This window comes from Scyliorhinus torazame, chromosome 16 (genome assembly GCF_047496885.1).
Source record: "Scyliorhinus torazame isolate Kashiwa2021f chromosome 16, sScyTor2.1, whole genome shotgun sequence".
Classification (NCBI taxonomy): domain Eukaryota; kingdom Metazoa; phylum Chordata; class Chondrichthyes; order Carcharhiniformes; family Scyliorhinidae; genus Scyliorhinus; species Scyliorhinus torazame.
This window is the reverse complement of record NC_092722.1, coordinates 111,725,952-111,745,879: the sequence shown is the minus strand read 5'-3', so window position 1 is coordinate 111,745,879 and position 19,928 is coordinate 111,725,952. Positions and strand designations below refer to the sequence as shown.

The 19,928-nt window shown below is 51.9% G+C and overlaps 1 protein-coding gene across 48 annotated transcripts in view; it reads right to left on the bottom strand.

Annotated features, from left to right (window-relative positions):
* The window catches only part of ank3b (ankyrin 3b), a 1,101,178-nt gene that overhangs the window by 52,634 nt on the left and 1,028,616 nt on the right, over positions 1 to 19,928 (bottom strand). For all 48 annotated transcript variants that reach the window (XM_072478848.1, XM_072478844.1, XM_072478845.1 and 45 more), the window contains one exon: positions 18,948 to 19,022. In XM_072478848.1, the coding sequence (XP_072334949.1) occupies positions 18,948 to 19,022 (75 nt within the window). The remainder of the gene's footprint in view (positions 1 to 18,947; positions 19,023 to 19,928) is intronic.

The window sequence follows — 19,928 nt, the reverse complement described above, 5'->3', positions numbered from 1 at the left end:
AATCATCTAATAAACCCTCTCTATACTTCCCTAATGGAAATATATCCCTCCTTTAAGAAAGGAGGCCAAAACCCTACACGCCGCTCAAGGGGTGGTCTCGCCAATGCCCTGTCCAGCTTTAACATGACTTATCTACTTGTACACTCCAGCCGCTTTGCTGTACCTACATGCTAACCTTTTATAATTCATATATAAGGATACCCAAATCCCACTGGAGCACCACATTCTGCAGTCTCTCACAATTTAAATAATATTCTGCTTTTCGATTCTTCCCACCAAAGTGGGCAATCTCACATTTTTACACATTATACTCATCTGCCAGTTTTTTGCCTACTCATTTGGCATAAGAATATCCTTCTGCAGACTCTTTTTATCCTCCTCTCAACTTACTTTTCTACATATCTTTGTAGCGTCAACAAATTTGGCCAAGAGATGCATGTTGATCGTAAATAGTTGAGGCCCCCAGCACTTATCCCACTAGTTACAGTCTGCCAACCTAAAAATGACCCATTTATCCTGACTCTTTGCTGTGAGATAGCCAATCCCTTATTTATGCTGATATATCATTCTAACAGGATGTGCTCTTCGCTTGTGCAACAACTTTTAATGTAGTACCTTATTGAATCCCTTTTGAAAATCAATATACAACACATCTTCTAGTGCCCCGTTATCCATCCTGCTTGCTATATCCTCAAAGAACACCAATAAATATGTCAAACATGATTTCCCATTCATAAAACCATATTGACTCTGCCTGATTGCATTATAATTTTCTAAATGATCTGCCACTACTGCCTTAATAATGGATTCCAGCATTTTACCACTAACAGATGTTCGGCTAACTGGTCAATAATTTTCCCGTTTTGACTTCCGGTGGCGACCATGGAGTGGTTGCACATTTGGTGGCTCCCGCTCGTGGTGGATGTTTTGGATCTTTTCCCCGGCTAACGGCAGAGCTGAGTGTTTGTAAAAGGAGGAGGGGTGGAAGAAGAGAGTATCCCACTGTTGTATGGTTTCGTGGACCAGAAGTGGTCGAAAAAGGAGAGCCTGTGACACAGGGGAAGATGGTGGAGGGTCAGGGTCCGGCTTGCCGGCCCAGTGGTCAATGGATCAGTTAGTGAGCTTCCTCCATGAGACGTTTGCCCAGCAGAGGAAGGAGAACTTGGAGGACCTGGCCAGGGTGGTAGATCCGATAAAGGCGGGGGTTGACAGCATGGAAATGAGGTTATTGGCCCAGGCGATCCGGAAGGCCGTGGGGGAGCATGAGGAGCAGCTTGCCTCGATGGCTGCGGAGATGGAGTTGACGAGAGATCAACAGAGGAGGCTGCAGGACAAGGTGGAGGACTTGAGAAAAGATCGCACAGGCAGAACTTGAGGATCGTGGGTCTGCCGGAGGGCAGTGAGGGAGAGGACACCGGTTCATATGTGGCATGGATGTTCGAGAAGCTGCTGGGTGAAGGAGCGTTTGCTCGGCCCTTGGAGGTGGACCGGGCGCACAGGACGCTTATGAGGAAACCGCAAGGAAATGAGCCGCCGAGGGCGATGATGGTGTGATTGCACCGGTTCCTGGATAAGGAACGGATTTTGTGGTAGGCCAGGCAGACGAGGCGCTGCACTTGGGAAGGCAGCGAGCTGGGTGTCTATCAGGACCTGGGTGCAGAGATGGCCAAAAGGATGGCGAGCTTCAATAAGGTGAAGATGACTCTCTTTAAGAAGGGGGTGAAGTTTGGCATGTTATACCCAGCACGTCTGTGGGTTACGTATGAAGGCTGGGAACTCTACTTTGGGTCGCCAGAAGAGGCGATGGAATTTATTGGAGACAATGGGCTGGCAGGAGGATGAGGATATTGAATATCTTGTATCTTGGTTTTCTTCTGGCTTGTAGGAATCACTTTTGCACAGTACTTGTGGCCGTTGCTCTGTTTTGGGTTTGTTTGTATTTTGATGGGGGATTTCTCTTTTCTATGTGTTGGGTGGGAATTGTAAAGTTTGCACTAGTGCGATGGTTGAGCGGGGAGGGGGGGAGGGGGAGAAGGGAAATCAACAGGGGGGGGGGGTGGAGGTAGGATGCTAGGCGCCATGGGCAGGGACTACCAGGCTAGTTGGGTGGGCTTGCTCACGGAAGGGCAGTGGGGGCTGAGCAGGTAGTAAGTGTGTGGATGGGGTTGGGATTGTTATTTTGTAATGGGGTGGGGGGGTTGACGGTTCTCCCGAGGTTTTTGTTTGTATTTCAGTGCGTGCCTATTTTCATCCCAAAGGTTTTTTTTAAAGAAGGTGAACACGGTGATCTCTGGGTTCGTATGGGCGGGTAAAACCCCGCGGGGAAAGAAGGTGCTGCTGGAGCGGGGTTGAGGGGGGGGGGGGGGGGAATGATCCTACCGAAGTTCAGGAACTACTATTGGGAGGCGAACATAGCAATGGTCAGGAAGTGGGTAGTGGGGGAGGGGTCAGTGTGGGAGTGGGTGGAGGAAGCCTCATGTAGGGGCACATGTTTAGGGGCACTGGTTCGGTACGCCACAAGCCCAGTGGTAGTGGTGGCCTTGAGGGTGTGAGGACAGTGGCAGAGGCACATGGGAGTGGAGAGGGTGTTGGTATGGACACCTATTTGTGGCAACCACCGGTTTGCACCGGGGGGCTGGATGGGGGGGGGGGGGGGGGGGGGGGGGGGGCGTTCAGAGGTGGAAGCGAGCTCGGATCGAGCAGTTAGGGGACCTGTTTATTGACAGCAGCTTTCCACGCTTGGAGGATTTGGAGTTTGAGCTGCTCGGGAGAATGGGTTCCACTACCTGCAGGTGAGGGACTTTGCACGGAGGCAGTTTTCAACCTTTCCGCACCTACCTCCCTAGGGGATACAGGACAAGGTAGTGTCGAAAACGGGAGTGGGGGAGGGCACGGTCTCATAAATTTAGAAAGAGCTCATGGAATGGGAGGGACCCCGATAGGGGAGGTAAAGCAAAAATGGGAGGAAGAGTTGGGCATGGAATTAGAGGCGGGATTGTGGGAGGATGCTTTGAGTAGGGTTAACGTATCCTCATCGTGTGCCAGGCTTAGCCTGATACAATTCAAGGTGGTCCACAGGGCGCATGTGACTGTGGCCCGTATGAGCAGATTCTTTGAAGGGGTGGAGGGCAGATGTGGGCGGTGTGCGGGAGGGCCCGCAAATCATGTCCACATGTTTTGGACATGTCTGAAGTTTAGGGGATTCCGGCAAAGAGTTGCCGATGGTCATGTCCATGGTATTGAAGGTACGGGTGGTTCCATGTCCAGAGGTGGAGATTTTTGGTGTGTCGGAAGACCCAGGAGTCCAGGGGGTGAAAGAGGCTGATGTGTTGGCCTTTGCCTCCCTGGTGGCCCAGAGACGGATGTTGTTGGCGTGGAGGGACTTGGAACCCCCCAAATCAGGGGTATGGGTCAGTGACATGACCAGGTTTCTCAGGCTTGAGAAGATCAAGTTCGCCCCGAGAGGATCGATGTGAGGGTTTGCCCAGAGGTGACAGCCGTTTATTGACTTCTTTGGGGAAAATTAAGCTATCAGCAGATATAAAGGGGGGGGGGGGTGTTAAGGGAAAGGGGGAGGCTGGGGGGAGTTGGTTGAGGTGGGAAATAGTGGGAAAGAGGGACGAGGGAACTGTGTATGTCAGCCACATTGGCTGGGTTTGGTTGTTGGTTGGGTGGGTGTTATTTGTTCTGTTGTATTTTCCCTCTTGAAAATTGTTGTTAAAAATTATATATGCCTTAAAATATTTTCAAAAAAATAATAATTTTCTCCTTTCTGGCTTCCTCCATTCTTGAATAGAAGTGATTACTGCACATTAGCATCTGAAGCACTCAGGAACTGAACTGGACCAGCGATACAAACACTACGGCTTAAAGAGTACTGCAGCAACTCACCAAGGCTTCTTCGACAGCCCCTTCCAAGCCTAGAAGGGCAAATGCAGGGACTTCCGATTGCGGCCATAGAGTGAGTGGTCACACATTTGGTAGCTCCCGCTCGTGGCGGTCTGTTTAGGGCTTTCCCCCCTGGTTTTCAAGTGGAAGTGAGACAGAAAAGGGTGTAGGAGTGTGAGTGGAGGAGATTGACCCTCTAGTTTATGCAGCTGAAGACCAGAAGATACCGAAAAAGGAATAAGTCGGTCGAAGCGAGTGTGAAGCTGGCAACGCATGTGGAGATGGCGGAGGGGCAGAGAGTGGCCCTGCTGGCTCAATGGTCGATGGAGCAGCTGGTGAGCTTCTTGAATGACAAGTTCACCCAGCAACGAAAGGAGAGTCTGGAGGACCTGGCCCGGGCGGTGGACTCGATCAAGCGGGTATTGACCGCAGGGAGACGAGGCTGGCAGCTCAGGGTCAGACAATCCAGAAATTGGAGGAGATGACGAGGGAGCATGACGAACAGTTTGTCTCGATGGCAGCGGAGATGGGGCTAATGCGTGACCACCAGAAGCGGTTGGAGGAGAAGGTGGAGGACTTGGAGAACCGGTCACGCAGGCAGAATATTCGGATCATGGGTCTGCGGGAGGGGTGCGAAGGAGCCAATGCTGGGATGTACGTAGGGAAATGCTCAAGAAGATTCTTGGTGAAGGTGCGTTGACCGGCATTTGTAGGTGAACCAAGCACACAGGGCGTTGATGAGGAGGCCCCTGGGAAACGGGCCGTTGAGGGCGATGGTGGTGCGGCTGCACCGGTTCCTGGACAAGGGGCGAATCATGAGGTGGGCCAGGCAGACGAGGCGCTGCCCTGGGAAGGCAGTGAGATTCCTGTGTACCAGGACCTGAGTGCAGAGCTGGCCAAGAAGAGGGCAAGTTTTAATAAGGTAAAGGCAGCCCTCTACAAGAAGGGAGTGAAGTTTGGACTATTTTCCCGGCGGGCCTATGGGTGACTTATGGGGGCCGGGAGCTGTATTTTGGATCTTCGGAGGAGGCAGCGGAGTTTATGAGAGACTATGGACTGCAAGGGGAAGGTGGACCTTGAACTTTGGTGGAGGAGTTGTGAAGATGCTGTAAAAACTTTTGTTCTCGGTCATTTCTTTTTCCCTTGTTTTTAGCTTCAGTTCTATTTTTCTTTTTTGTTCTTTGTCAAGGGTTGGGGGGGTTGGTTTCTTTTTTCTGTTCCTATTGATTGTTTGCACTAATGTTTGAGCGGTGGGGAGGGGAATCAGTGGGGGTAGGATGCTAGGCGCCGGGGCGGGAACTGCCAGGCTAGCTGGACGGGCTAGTTCACAGAGGCACAGTGACGGGTGAGCTGAAGGTTAGCAAGGGGAGGGGGAATGGGGGGGGAGCTGGGGGATCTGGGGGGGGGGGGGGAAGGGAAGGTAGTACTGCACAGGAGTGGGGCCTTTAAAATGGAAGAGGAGGAGGAGGATTGATGATGGTGGGCACCCGAGGGCGGGCCAAGGGAGGTGCGTGGCACGGGCCGGAGGCTGTCTCAAAAGGGGCTATGGCTGATCAGCAGGGGTGGGTGCCCCCGACCAGGCTGGTCATGTGGAACGTTCGAGGTTTGAAATGGCCGGTCAAGAGGGCCCTTGTGTTCGCAAACTTGAAGCGACTGAAGGCGGATGTGGCCATGCTGCAAGAGACACACCTGAAGGTGGGGGACCAGGTCAGGTTGAGGAAGGGATGGGTTGGGCAAGTATTCCACTCGGGGTTGGACTTTAAAACGAAGGGGGTGGCGAATCTGGTCAATAAGCGGGTGGCATCGAGGTGGGGAATATAGAAGCGGATCCGGGGGTTGGGGGGGGAGATATGGCATGGTTAGTGGGAAACTGGAGGGAATGCCAGTAGTATTGGTGAATATTTATGCCCTGAACTGGGACGATGTGGAATTTATGAGGCGGATGCTGGGGAGGATTCCAGACCTGGATTCTCATCGGCTGATTATGGGGGAGACGGCAACACGGTCCTTGTTCCAAGACTGGACCGGTCGAGCTCTAGGTCGGGGAAGGTATCAGCTACAGTTAAGGAGCTGCGAGGGTTCATGGAGCACATGGGGGGGGGGGGGCGGTGTCAATCCGTGGAGATTTGGGAGTTCGAGGGTAAAAGAATTTTCGTTCTACTCCCATGTGCACAAGGTGTACTTCCAAATAGAGTTCTTAATGCCGGATAAAACGCTGCTGGCAGAGGTGATAGATGCTGAATATTCAGCAATAGTGGTGTCGGACCAGGCCCGCATTGGCTGGACTTGTGAGTGACCAAAGGAAGGGCCCAGCACCCACAATGGAGGTTGAATGTTGGGCTGTTCGCGGAGGAGGAAGTGTGTGAGCGGGTGAGGGAAGCCATCCGAGAGTATATAAAGATCAACGATATGGGGGAGGGGTCGGCGGGTACAGTCTGGGAGGCACTTAAGGCAGTTATGAGGGGGGAATTTATTTCTATTCGGGCACACAAGTGGAAAGCGGAGCGGGTGGAGATAGAGAGGCTGTGGGAGAAATCCTACAAGTGGACAGGAAGTACGCAGAGACTCCAGAGGAAGGGCTTTTGAAGGAACGCCAGAGGCTACAATTGGAGTTTTGTCTCCTATCCACGGGCAAGGTGGTGGGACAGCTGAGGGCGGTGAAAGGGGCGGTGTAGGAGTACGGGGAAAAAGGGAGCAGGATACTGCCGCAACAATTGAGGAAGCAGGAGGCGGCGAGAGAGATCGGGAAAGTGAGAGATACCGGGGGGGGGGGGGGGGGGGTCTTGGATCCGACGGGGGTGAATGGAGTGTTTCGAGATTTCTACAGCAAGCTGTATAAATTGGAACCTCCCAGCCGGAGAAGAGGGGATGAGGTGATTTCTGGGAGGGTTAGAGTTCCTGAAGGTGGACGGGGCGCTGGTAGAGGGCCTGGAGGCGATGCAATCGGGTAAGGCCCTGGGACCGGACGGATACCAGATAGAATTTTGTAAGAAGTTTTCGGGGGTGCTGGGACCTTCAATGAAGCAAAGGAGTTGGAAATGCTTCCCCCCGACGTTGTCACAGGTGTCGATCTCCCTCATTTTAAAGCGGGACATATAGACCAATCTCCCAAATGACTGTGGATGACAAACTGCTGGCAAAGATCATGGCCACACGGATCGAGGATTGTGTCCCAGGGGAAGATCAGATGGGTTTGTTAAGGGGCGGCAACTGGTGACCAATATTAGGAGGCTCTTGTACGTTATCATGATGCCTGCAGAGGGGCGCGAGGTTGAGATGGTGGTGGCTATGGATGCAGAGAAGGCCTTTGACCGGGTCAAGTGGGGGTACTTATGAGAGGTCCTGGGATGGTTGGGGTTTGGGCAGGGATTTATGGACTGGGTCCGGTTGCTTTATCAGGCACCGGTGGCAAACGTGTGCACACATCGGGTGAGGTCGGACTATTTTAGGCTGTACTGGGGGACGAGGCATGGATGTCCACTCTCCCCACTGCTGTTTGCCCTGACCATAGAGCCTTTGACAATGGCGCTGTGAGCTTCGAAGGTCTGGCAAGGGATAGTATGAGGGGGGGGGTGGAGCATAAGGTCTCGCTCCAGGGACTTCCGGTGGGGTGGGGAGCAGGGCGGCCGCAAAAAAAAGAGCTCCCGCCGGTGGCCGCGATTCGCGGCGATTTCGGGGAAATCCCCGAGACCCCACGCACTCCCAGACTATCGTTGGCCTTTGGGGCCGCAACGAGCAGCCAGCGGGGCCGGCTTAAAAGCCGGCGAAGAACCCTGCGCGGGTGTCGGAGGCTGAGGCGCCGGGCCCAGCAGGTCGGAGCAGCGGGGGCGGAGCTTCGAAGAGGTCGAGGCGGCAGGCCCGAGGCCCGAGCGCCATGTAGGGAGGGTGCTCCACGTCGGATGGCTCCCACCTAGGAAGAAGAAGGTTGAAGCCTGGTCCCAGGTGAATGTAGAGGAGAACGAAAGAAGATTTATGGAAGTTCGGTAAAAGTTTTTTTTTTCTCTCAAAAAAGAAGAATGTCAGATTGATGAAGGACAGGAGGGTGAAGGGGGAGAGAGGAGAAAAGAAGATAAAAAACAATAAGCCGCTAAAAGATGCGAAAAGCAGCGTCAAAGAAAGGAGGAAACGCGGGTTCGCCGCCGAAGGAGAAGATGAGCAAAAGCAAAAGTGTTGACAGGATGTCGGAAGCCGAACTGCTAGGCGGGACCGCACTACTTACGGTGGAGAAGATGACCGAGGTGATGGTGGTGGAGCTGGAAAAACGTTTGGTGAGGCACATGGAGATCCTGAAAAAAGAGATGGTGGTCGTGGTGAGGTCATTGTTGGAGGAGGCAATCGGTCCGATCAGGGTGGAGGTGGCAAAGGCATTGGCCGAGGTGAGAGAGCAGGGCGAGAAGATGAAGGAGGTGGAGGAGGCCGTGACACGACACAGCGACCAGGTCACCTCGATGGGGGACGAGCTGCAGAGGGTGGTGGAGGCTAACAGAGGGCTCTGAGCAAAGCTGGAAGACTTGGAAAACCGCTCAAGGCGGCACAACTTGAGAATTGTGGGCTTGCCCGAAGGGACAGAGGGCCCAAGGCCAATGCAATACTTCGCTCAGAAGTTGGCAGAGCCGATGGGGGAGGGTGAGAACCCCACCCTGTACGAGCTAGACCGAGCTCATCGGTCATTAAGGCCGAAGCCCAAAGTGAACGAGCCGCCAAGGGCAGTAATTATCTGCTTCCATAAGTTTTGCATGAAGGAGAAAGTATTAAGCTGGGCGAAGCAGAAGCGTGAGGTGCTGTGGGATGGTACTGTGGTTTGGATCTACCAGGACTGGACGATGGAGTTGGCAAAAAGACGAGCGGCGTTTGGGCGAGTGAAGGCGGCTTTGTACAAGAAGGGGGTGCGATTTGGTGTGGTGTATCCGGCGAAGTTGAGAGTAACATATAAAGCCAAAGACTTTTATTTTGAGACAGCGGAGGCAGCTGAGGCGTTCGTGAGGGCAGAAGGCTTGGGACAGACGTGAAGAGCGGAACTGGAAGAGAGACTGTGGACTGTGTTTGAGCGGTTTGAAAATGTATAAATGTACAAATGTTACAACTTTCTTTTTACTGATTTGTATTGAAATTTACTTCTCTCTCTGCATTGTTACAGAGTTCAAGTTTATGGCGTTCTGTGTTGCGACGGTTAAATGTTATGTTAGTGAATTGTAGGGGTTGGATTGTTGGGTTTGTTTTGGTGTTTCTTTCTCTGGGACTGGGTGGAAGGGGGAGAGAGGTATTGGCGGGGGGGAGCCACCCGCGCTAGCTAACTAGAGACAGTTAGTGAACGGGGGTGAGGTGAGAGGAGGACTGCGGACGTTGGAGCCTGGATAGCAGGCTTCAATGGGCCTACGAGGCGAGCAAGAGGGGGTGGAGGGAGGGATGTTGGGGGATGTTTTTGTTGGGGGGGGTTCTTGGGAGGGGTGGGAAGGGGTTCGATGTTAACAATGGACAGGGGGGCTGCCCCCGACTATGTCGGAGGCAACGATATCGCTTCTCCTAAAGAAGGAAAAAGACCCGCTGCAATGCGGGTCCTACAGACCTATTTCCCTCCTAAATGTAGCTAAGATTCTGGCCAAGGTAATGGCAATGAGGATAGAGGATTGTGTCCCGGGAGTAGTCCATGAGGACCAAACTGGGTTTGTGAAGGGGAGACAGCTGAATACGAATATACGGAGGCTGCTAGGGGTAATGATGCTGCCCCCACCAGAGGGGGAAGCGGAGATAGTGGTGGCGATGGATGCCGAGAAAGCATTTGATAGAGTGGAGTGGGATTATTTGTGGGACGTGTTGAGGAGATTTGGCTTTGGAGATGAGTATATTAGATGGGTACAGCTGCTGTATAGGGCCCCGATGGCGAGAGTGGTCACGAATGGACGGGGGTCTGCGTATTTTCGGCTCCATAGGGGGACGAGGCAGGGATGTCCTCTGTCCCCATTATTGTTTGCACTGGCGATTGAGCCCCTGGCAATAGCATTGAGGGGTTCCAGGAAGTGGAGGGGAGTACTCAGGGGAGGAGAGGAACACCGGGTATCTCTTTACGCGGACAATTTATTGGTGTATGTGGCAGACCCGGCGGAGGGGATGCCAGAGATAATGCGGATACTTGGGGAGTTTGGAGAATTTTCAGGATATAAGCTGAACATGGGGAAAAGTGAGCTGTTTGTGGTGCATCCAGGGGAGCAGAGCAGAGAAATAGAGGACTTACCGCTGAGGAAGGTAACAAGGGACTTTCGCTACTTGGGGATCCAGATAGCCAAGAATTGGGGTACATTGCATAGGTTAAACTTAACGCGGTTGGTGGAACAGATGGAGGAGGACTTCAAGAGATGGGACATGGTATCCCTGTCACTGGCAGGGAGGGTACAAGCGGTTAAAATGGTGGTCCTCCCGAGATTCCTCTTTGTGTTTCAGTGCCTTGCCTCCCGGTGGTGATCACAAAGGCTTTTTTCAAAAGGATTGAGAAGAGTATCATGAGTTGTGTGTGGGCCGGGAAGACCCCGAGAGTGAGGAAGGGATTTTTGCAGCATAGTAGGGATGGGGGGGGCTGGCGCTACCGAGCCTGAGTGAGTACTACTGGGCCTTAAACAACTCAATGGTATGTAAGTGGATGGAAGAAGAGGAGGGAGCGGCGTGGAAGAGATTGGAGAAGGCGTCCTGTAGGGGGACTTGCCTACAAGCCATGGTGACGGCGCCGTTGCCGTTCTCACCGAAGAAATACACCACAAGCCCGGTGGTGGTGGCTACTCTGAAAATTTGGGGGCAATGGAGACGGCATAGGGGAAAGACGGGAGCCTCGGTGTGGTCCCCGATAAGAAATAAGCATAGGTTTGCTCCGGGGAGAATGGATGGGGGATTTGGAACATGGCAAAGAGCAGGAGTAACACAATTGAGAGATCTGTTTGTAGATGGGACGTTTGCAAGTCTGGGAGCGCTGGCCGAAAAATATGGGTTGCCCCAAGGGAATGCATTCCGGTATATGCAACTGAGGGCTTTTGTGAGGCAACAGGTGAGGGAATTCCCGCAGCTCCCGACGCAGGAGGTGCAGGACAGAGTGATCTCAAAGACATGGGTGGGGGACGGTAAGGTATCAGACATATATAGGGAAATGAGGGACGAGGGGGAGATTATGGTGGATGAGCTGAAAGGGAAATGGGAAGAAGAGCTGGGGGAGGAGATTGAGGAGGGGCTGTGGGCTGATGCCCTAAGTAGGGTGAACTCATCGTCCTCGTGTGCCAGGCTAAGCCTGATACAATTTAAGGTGTTACACAGGGCGCATATGACTGGAGCACGGCTCAGTAAATTTTTTGGAGTAGAGGATAGGTGTGCGAGATGCTCAAAAAGCCCAGCGAATCACACCCACATGTTCTGGTCATGTCCGGCACTACAGGGGTTTTGGGTGGGGGTGACAAAGGTGCTTTCGAAGGTAGTGGGGGTCCAGGTCAAACCAAGCTGGGGGTTGGCTATATTTGGGGTTGCAGAAGAGCCGGGAGTGCAGGAGGCGAGAGAGGCTGATGTTTTGGCCTTTGCGTCCCTAGTAGCCCGGCGCAGGATACTGTTGATGTGGAAGGAAGCCAAGCCCCCGGGTGTGGAGACCTGGATAAATGACATGGCAGGGTTTATAAAGTTGGAACGGATTAAGTTTGTCCTAAGGGGATCGGCTCAAGGGTTCACCAGGCGGTGGCAACCGTTCGTCGAATACGTCACAGAAAGATAGAGGGAATGGAAAAGAAGAAGACAGCAGCAGCAACCCGGGGGGGGGGGGAGGGGGGGGGGGAAGAGAGAGAGAGAGAGAGAGAGAGAGAGAGAGAGGAACCAGAGGGATTCTCAGGGATGTTAATATATAAGTATAATATGTACAGGTTGTTGTTATAGATAATTGTATATTGGACTGTTAAAACATATTTTTGGAGAATATTTATCTGGGACAAGGCAGTTGCCATTTAGTTTTGTTTTTGTTTATATATTATTTATTTCTTGTTTATAAAACTGGCCATTGTTATTTATATTGTTATATTACTGTGTAAAGGATACACAATGTACTGTGATGGTTGGCCAAAAATTTTCAATAAAATATTTTTTAAAAAAAACAATGGACAGGGGCGGGTCAGGCTTATGGGGCAGGGCCCGGTGGTATGGTGATGGTGGATAAGAAAGGTGGGGGGGGGGGGGGGGGTGAGAGACCCCCAGTAAGGATAATCACGTGGAACGTGAGAGGGCTAGGAGGTCCCGTCAAGAGGTCAAGGGTGCTTGCACATCTTAAAAGTTTGAAAGCCGATGTAGCAATGCTGCAGGAGACTCACTTGAGGGTGAAGGACCAGGTGAGACTTAAAAAGGGCTGGGTTAGCCAAGTGTTTCACTCCGGATTTGATGGAAGGGCTCGAGGGGTAGCGGTGCTGGTCAGCAAAAGGGTACGCTTCCAGATGGAGAAGGTGGTGGCAGATCAGGGGGGTAGATATGTGATTGTGACAGGGGCATTGGAGGGGAGATTAGTGGCGCTGTTAAGTGTATACGGTCCCAATTGGGATGATGTGGGATTCGCAAGGAAGGTGGTTGGGGCTATTCCCGACTTAGACACGCATGAGCTGATTGTGGGGGGGGACTGGAACCTGGTGCAGGAGCCAAGGTTGGACAGATCACGGCCGCGCTCGCTGGTCCCATCAGGGGGGGGCGAAGGCGCTGGCTGGGCTAATGGTGGAAATGGGAGGGGTGGACCCTTGGAGGTTCCTGCACCCAAGGGAACGGGAGTATTCGTTTTTCTCAGCGGTCCATAAGGTATACTCGCGGATCGACTTTTTTGTGGTGGGGAAGGCTTTGCTGGCTGGAGTCAAGGGGTCGGAATACTCTGCAATTGCAGTGTCAGATCACGCTCCACTTTGGGTGGATATGGTGCTAGAGAAGGGGGCAGCGCAGAGACCGGTGTGGAAACTGGATGTGGGGCTTTTGGGGAACCAAGTATTCTGTGAGAAAATTGAAAAGGTAATTAAGGAATATGTAGGTTTCAATTGTACGGGTGAGGTGTCGAAGGCAGTCGGCTGGGAGGCTCTAAAGGCGGTGGTGAGAGGTGAGGTAATTTTGTTTAAGGCTAGGGTGGATAAGGAGGAGGTTGGAGCGGCAGAGAGTAATAGATGAGATGTTGGAGGTAGACAGGAGGTATGCAGAGGATGGGGACCCAGCGAAGCTGGAAAAGAGGAAGGAACGACAGGCGGTGCGCCAACTGAGATGAGCAAGGGGTGCAGTTTATGAACATAGAGATAAGGTGGGGCGATGTTAGCAGGTCAGCTCCGGAGGGAGGCAGCGGCAAGGGAAATTCTTCAGGTGAGGGACAGGGCAGGGAAGTTGGTGGTGGCCCCAGGTTTTTGAGGAGTTTTATGAGAAGTTGTACAAGTCAGAGCCACTCGGAGGAGACCGTGAGATGCAGGAATTTCTCGATGGGTTGGAGTACCCGAGGCTAGGGGAGGGGGACAGGGCTACATTAGAAGGAGCAATAGTGGAGCAGGAGATAAAGGATGCGATTGGGAGGATGCAGTCGGGGAAGGTGGCAGGGCCGGATGGGTTTCCGGTGGAATATTATAAAAAATTTAAGGATAGGTTGGCACCCTTGATGGTGGGGATGTTGGAGGAGACGATAGGGAAGGGGGTGTTGCTGCAAACCTTGGGGCAGGCATCGATTTCCCTGTTACTAAAAAAAGATAAGGATCCGACGGAGTGTGGGTCGTATCGGCCCACATCACTTCTGAATGTGGACTCAAAAGTGTTGGCGAAGGTACTGGCGGGTAGGCTGGAGGAGTGCCTTCCGAAGGTAATAGGGGAGGATCAGACGGGGTTCGTGAAAGGGAGGCAGCTTTTTTCGAACATTAGGAGGGTTTTGAACGTTGTTATAGCACCGGCGTAAAGAAAGGAAACAGAGGTAGTTGTGGCATTGGACGCCAAGAAGGCGTTTGATCGGGTAGAATGGGGGTACCTGATGGCAGTGCTGGAGCGGTTTGGGATTGGACCAAGGTTTGTGAACTGGGTAAAGCTATTATATAAGGAGCCGAAGGGGAGTGTCCACACAAATAATATCAGTTTGAGATATTTCTCTCTCCACCGCGGGACGAGACAGGGATGTCCTATGTCCCCCCTGCTGTTTGCACTTGTGATTGAGCCGTTGGCCATCGCATTGACAAGTTCGGGAGCATGGAAAGGAATAGTGCGGGGGGGGGATAGAGCATCGGGTGTCCTTATATGCCGACGACTTGCTGCTGTATGTGTCGGAGCCGAGTGCGTCGATAGGAGGAATATTGGAGCTACTGCGGGTATTTGGGTCTTTCTCGGGGTACAAGTTGAACCTGGACAAGAGTGAGTTCTTTGTGGTGTCTCGGCCGGGGGTGGGAGAAGGGGTGGGGGGGCTGCCATTCCGTAGAGCAGGGACTCATTTTAGGTATCTGGGGGTGCAGGTTGCCCGGGAGTGGGGGAGGCTTCGCAGGTACAACATCACTAGTTTGGTGGGGAGAGTGAAAGCCGATCTGGCAAGGTGGGACGGCCTTCCTTTGTCACTGGCAGGTCGGGTACAGGCGGTTAAAATGAATGTGTTGCCGCGATTCCTGTTTACTTTTCAATGCCTACCGATTTTCCTGCCAAAGACTTTTTTCAGGGAGATTGAGGGAAGGATTACCTCATTCATATGGGGAGGGAAGGTGGCCAGAGTGAGAAAGGTGCTGCTACAGAGGGGAAGGCAGGCAGGGGGTTTGGGTCTCCCGAACTTGTTGTACTACTACTGGGCGGCGAATGTGGAGAAAGTGCGGAGCTGGATCAGAGGGGTGGATTCTCAGTGGGTCAGAATGGAGGAGAGTTTGTGCAGGGGGTCGGGGCTGAAGGCACTTGCAACAGCGCCGCTCCCGATAGCTCCGGGGAAATATTAATGGAGTCCGGTAATAATAGCTTCATTGAAAATCCGGAGGCAGTTTCGCCAACACTTCGGGTTGGGGTTAGGGTCAAGGGAAATGCCGATTCGGGGGAACCACAGATTTGAGCCAGGGAGGTGGGATGGAAGTTTTCGGAAATGGGAAGAGAAGGGGATTAAGACGCTAAAAGATTTGTTTCTTCGGGGTCGGTTTGCAGGATTGAGGGAGCTGGAAGCGAAGTATGGGCTAGAGCAGGGAGAAGTGTTTAGGTACTTGCTGGTTCGGGATTTTGCCAGGAATGAGATACAGAGCTTCCCAAGGAACCGGCCTCCACATTGCTGGAGGAGGTGTTGACGAAAAGAGGACTGGAGAAGGGGGCAGTGTCAGCGGTGTACGGAGCTATTCTGGATGAGGATAAGGCACCACTGGAAGGGATCAAAGCAAAGTGGGAGGAAGAGCTGGGAGAGGTTATAGAGGAGGGGGGCTGGTGTGAGGTGCTCCGGAGAGTGAATGCCTCCACCTCATGTGCGAGGTTGGGGCTGATACAGCTGAAGGTGGTATATAGAGCGCACCTCACGAGGGCGAGGATGAGCCGATTTTTTGAAGGAGTAGAGGATGTGTGTGAGCGTTGCGGGGGGGGGGGCGGGGCCGGGGCGCGAATCACGTTCATATGTTTTGGTCCTGTCCAAAGCTAGGGGAGTACTGGAAGGAGGTGTTTCGGGTAATATCCAAGGTGGTGCGTGTGAAACTGGACCCGGGTCCCCAGGAGGCCATATTCGGGGTGTCGGACCAGCCAGGGTTGGAAACGGGAGCGGAGGCAGATATCATAGCCTTCACCTCGTTGATCGCCCGAAGGCGGATCCTGCTGGGATGGAGAGCAGCCTCTCCACCCAGTGCCCTGGCGTGGCGGGGGGACCTGTTGGAATACTTGACCCTTGAGAAGGTTAAGTTCGAACTGAGGGGAAGCTCGGAGGGGTTCTACTAGTCATGGTCACTATTTATTATGCACTGTCAAGAACTGGATAACATCGAACATTAGTTGTGGGGGGGGGGGGGGGGGCTGTGTAGATTAAGGGTGACTATGGGTAATCCCTGATTCCTTTTTGTCATTTGTTTATGTAAACACGTGGGCTGAGGTTTGGGGGTTGGTGGGCGGATGGGATTGTTGTTATTATGGGGATTGACATATCTTGCTGATTATTGTTTATTGTTGATGGGTGTAAATGTGGGAGAAAATGTGAAAAAGGAGGAGAATAAAAAAATGTATTAAAAAAAAAGGTCTCGCTCCATGTGGACGATTTGCTCTTGTATATATCAGACCTGTTGGGGGGGATTGGAGGGATTATGGGGATACTAGAGGAATTCGGCCGGTTCTCGGGGTATAAATTGAACATGGGCAAAAGTGAGGTTTTTGTCATCCAGGCAAGGGGGCAGGAGAGGGGATTGGAGGAGATGTCATTCCGTGTGGTGGGAGAGAGCGATCGGTACTTATGTATCCTGGTGGCACGAGAATAGGGACAACTCCACAAATTGAATCTGGGTAGGCTAGTAGAGCAGATGAAGGGGGACTTCCGGAGGTGGGATGCGCTCCCGCTGTCTCTGATGGTGAGGGTACAGACTGAAACCTCCCGAGGTTTCTGTTTGTTTTTCAGTGTCTCCCAATTTTTATCCCAAAGGAGCTTTCTAGGAGGTTGAATGTGGTAATTTGGGGATTTATTTGGGGCAGTAAAACAGGTGAGGAAGGTGCTGCTGGAGCGGGGGCGTGGGCTGGCTCTTCCGAACTTTATTAACTATTACTAGACGGCGAATACATTGATGGTCAGGAAGTGGATAGTGGGGGAGGGGTCGGTATGGGAGTGAGTGGAGATACAGGGGGGAAGGTGGTCTTGGATCCGGCAGAGGTGAATGGAGTGCTTTGAGATTTCTACAGCAAGCTGTATAAATCGGAACCCTGAGTAAGGGCACATGTTTGAGGGCACCTCTGCCGTTCTCGCCGGCTCGGTACGCCACAAGCCCAGTAGAAGTGGCAGCCCTGCGGTTGTGGGGACAGTGGAGGCAGCACAGGGTTTTGGAGGGGGTGTCGGTGTGAGCACCGATATGCATTAACCATTGGTTCGCTCCGGGGGGGGGGGGGGGGGGGGGGGGGGGGGGGGGGGGGTGGACAGTGGGTTCGGAGGTGGCAGCGGGCAGGGATCGAGAGATTTGGGCATCTATTTATTCATGAGGGTTTTCCGAGCTTGGAGGAGCTGGAGCAGGAGTTTAAGTTGCCGGGTGGGAACAGGTTCTGGTACCTGCAAGTGAGGGATTTTGTACGAAGGCAGGTCTCAAGCTTTCCACGCCTCCTGCAGAGGAGGCTACAGGATACAATGATTTCGAGAACTGGAGTTGGAGAGGGGAAGGTCTCAGAGATCTATAAGGAGTTGATGGAGTGGGAGGAAGCCCAAATAGGGGAGGTGAAGAGAAAGTGGGAAGAAGGGCAGCACGGTAGCATGGTGGTTAGCACAATTGCTTCACAGCTCCAGGGTCCCAGGTTCAATTCCCGACTTGGGTCACTGTCTGTGCGGAGTCTGCACGTTCTCCCCATGTGTGCGTGGGATTCCTCCGGGTGCTCCGGTTTCCTCCCACAGTCCAAAGATGTGCAGGTTAGATGGATTGGCCATGCTAAATTGCCCTTCTTGTTGGGTGGGTTACTGGGTTATGGGGATAGGGTGGAGGTGTGGGCTTGGGTAGGGTGCTCTTTCAAAGTGCCGATGCAGACTCTATGAGCCGAATGGCCTCCTTCTGCACTGTAAATTCTATGAAGAGTTGGGGGGAGTTGGATGCTGGGTTATGGGAAGAGGCCCTGCGGAGAGTTAACGGATCCTTGTCGTGTGCCAGGCTCAGCCTGATCCTATTCAAGGTGGTCCACAGGACGCACATGACTGTGGCCCGGATGAGCAGGTTCTTTGAGGAAGTGGAGGATAGGTGTGGATGATGTGGGGGAAGTCCTGTTAATCACGTACACATGTTCTGGGCATGTCCGTGGCTGAGGGGCTTTTGGCAGGGATTTGCGGACGTCATATCGGAGGTCCTACAAGGGAGGGTGGCTCCAAGTCCAGAGGTGGCGATCTTTGGAATGTCGGAAGACCCGGAGCCCAGGTGGGGGAGAGAGGCCGGCCTTTTGGTCTTTGCTTCCCTGGTGGCCCGGAGCGGATTTTACTGAGATGGAGGGACTTCGAGCCCCCGAAGTCAGAGGTGGCAGCCGTTCATCGACTTCTTTGAGAATAATGAGTCTGTCAGCGGGGGGAATGAGAGGGGGAAGCCTTGTTGGTTGGGGTTTGTGTTTGGGGGGGAATGATTGTTATTTTGTTGTGTGTTCTGTTGGATGTTATTGTTGAAAAGTGTTAAAATTATAAATGCCTCAATAAAATATTTTCTAAAAAAAAAATGCAGCAGATGGAACACCACCATCTGCAAGTTCCCCTCCAAGCCCCACACAATCCTGACTGGGAATTGCACCTATATCAATTCACTGTCGCTGGGTCAAACAACTGGGTCAAACAACAATTCCTTTCCGAGTAGTGAGTGTACATACACCACATGGACTTCAGGTGTTCAAGAAGGTGGTTCACCACCAGCTTCTCAAGAGCAATTAGGAATGGTCAACATCAATGCCAGTGAAGAAAATGAGAAACAAAAACAATTTCTACTGATGTACTCTATAAAAACTCTTCATAATTTTGAATATCTCTATTAAATCTCCCTTTAATGTTCTCTGCCCTGGGGGAGAACAACCACAATTTCTCTAGTCTTGCCACATAACAGAAGCCTTGCATCGCTATTACTATTCCAGGAATTCTCGAGACTATCACCAAGGGCCTAACCTAATGTGCAGTGCCCAGAACTAAATACCACACTCCAGCTGAGGCCTATCCAATACCTTTATAAAGGTTTAACATATGTTCCTTCCATTTGTACTCCATGTTTCAGTTCATAATGTCAAGGATCACTCAGCTTGTAAAAAGAAAACAGCCACCTGCAACCACTCCAAATAGCAGCTGGACTTCCATGAATCTATTATAATGGTTCAACATGTACTTTAGGGCTCAACAAGTCAGGGCAGCTTTTTATTTTTTGTGGTATAAAATGAATAACAGAACTGCATCTTACCTGTCCAGCTTAATCCGAGATGATCTGCTACTATGGCTGTCCTTATGTCTGTCCTATCACATGGGGTCTGGGGACCTGCGGTTTCAAATACTGCATTAGACCATCATTCCACGTCACACACATAACATCTAAATTCTAGTCAGAAAGCTACTCGTGCCCATCTTATGTACAACATGAATGTTCCCTAGTGACCTTCACGAGTGTAAATCCTATCACGGATCTGAGGTAAAGTCTAGATTGAGAAACACTGAATGCAACAGATTATATAACATCACGGTGCATTACTGATAATGGATCTAAACATGCTGAAAACACCCACAAACTTAGATAATGTTGTGTAACTACAGTTGATGAACAATCTATATGTTTTAATTTAAATGAAAGTTCTTGAGGCACCAGTGTTGCACCTTCTTGCCTAACTTACATATAATCGTGGGGCTGCAGAGTGGACATTGCCTCATGTTTTCTGCTTAAAGTTGGTCGGCATGCGTAACTAAGTGAAGGCTATTGGAATTAAGTTGGGGGGGGGGGGTACGACACAACACAAACAACGACAATGATGACATGGCAGCTAAGGGGAAATCACGCCACAGGCAATCACAAATAATCATGCACTAAAGATCAACAAGTCGAAAATTTTACAAACTAGGCTTGATCTCCGTGATGCGAGCCACGTGAGGCCCAGAAACCTGACTGCTTTCCTCCCCACATGTCCTTTTACTGTTCCTTGTCTCACTGTAGACCTTTTCAACCTTTGATTTTAAAGGCGCTGCCTCTGGTCTCAAATCTCTAGGAGGCCGCGATGTAATGGAAGGTAGGCCGGATTCCGATAAGGATGCATTTCTCGATGGGCTGTCTTCATCATCAAAGATCTCTGACTGCACTTTTTTCTCTTCATCGGCAAGTCGATCCACATGTTTTAACGCCTCACCGCTAATCCCTTTAAAATATTCAACCGAATGTTTACAGACCTCACTCACT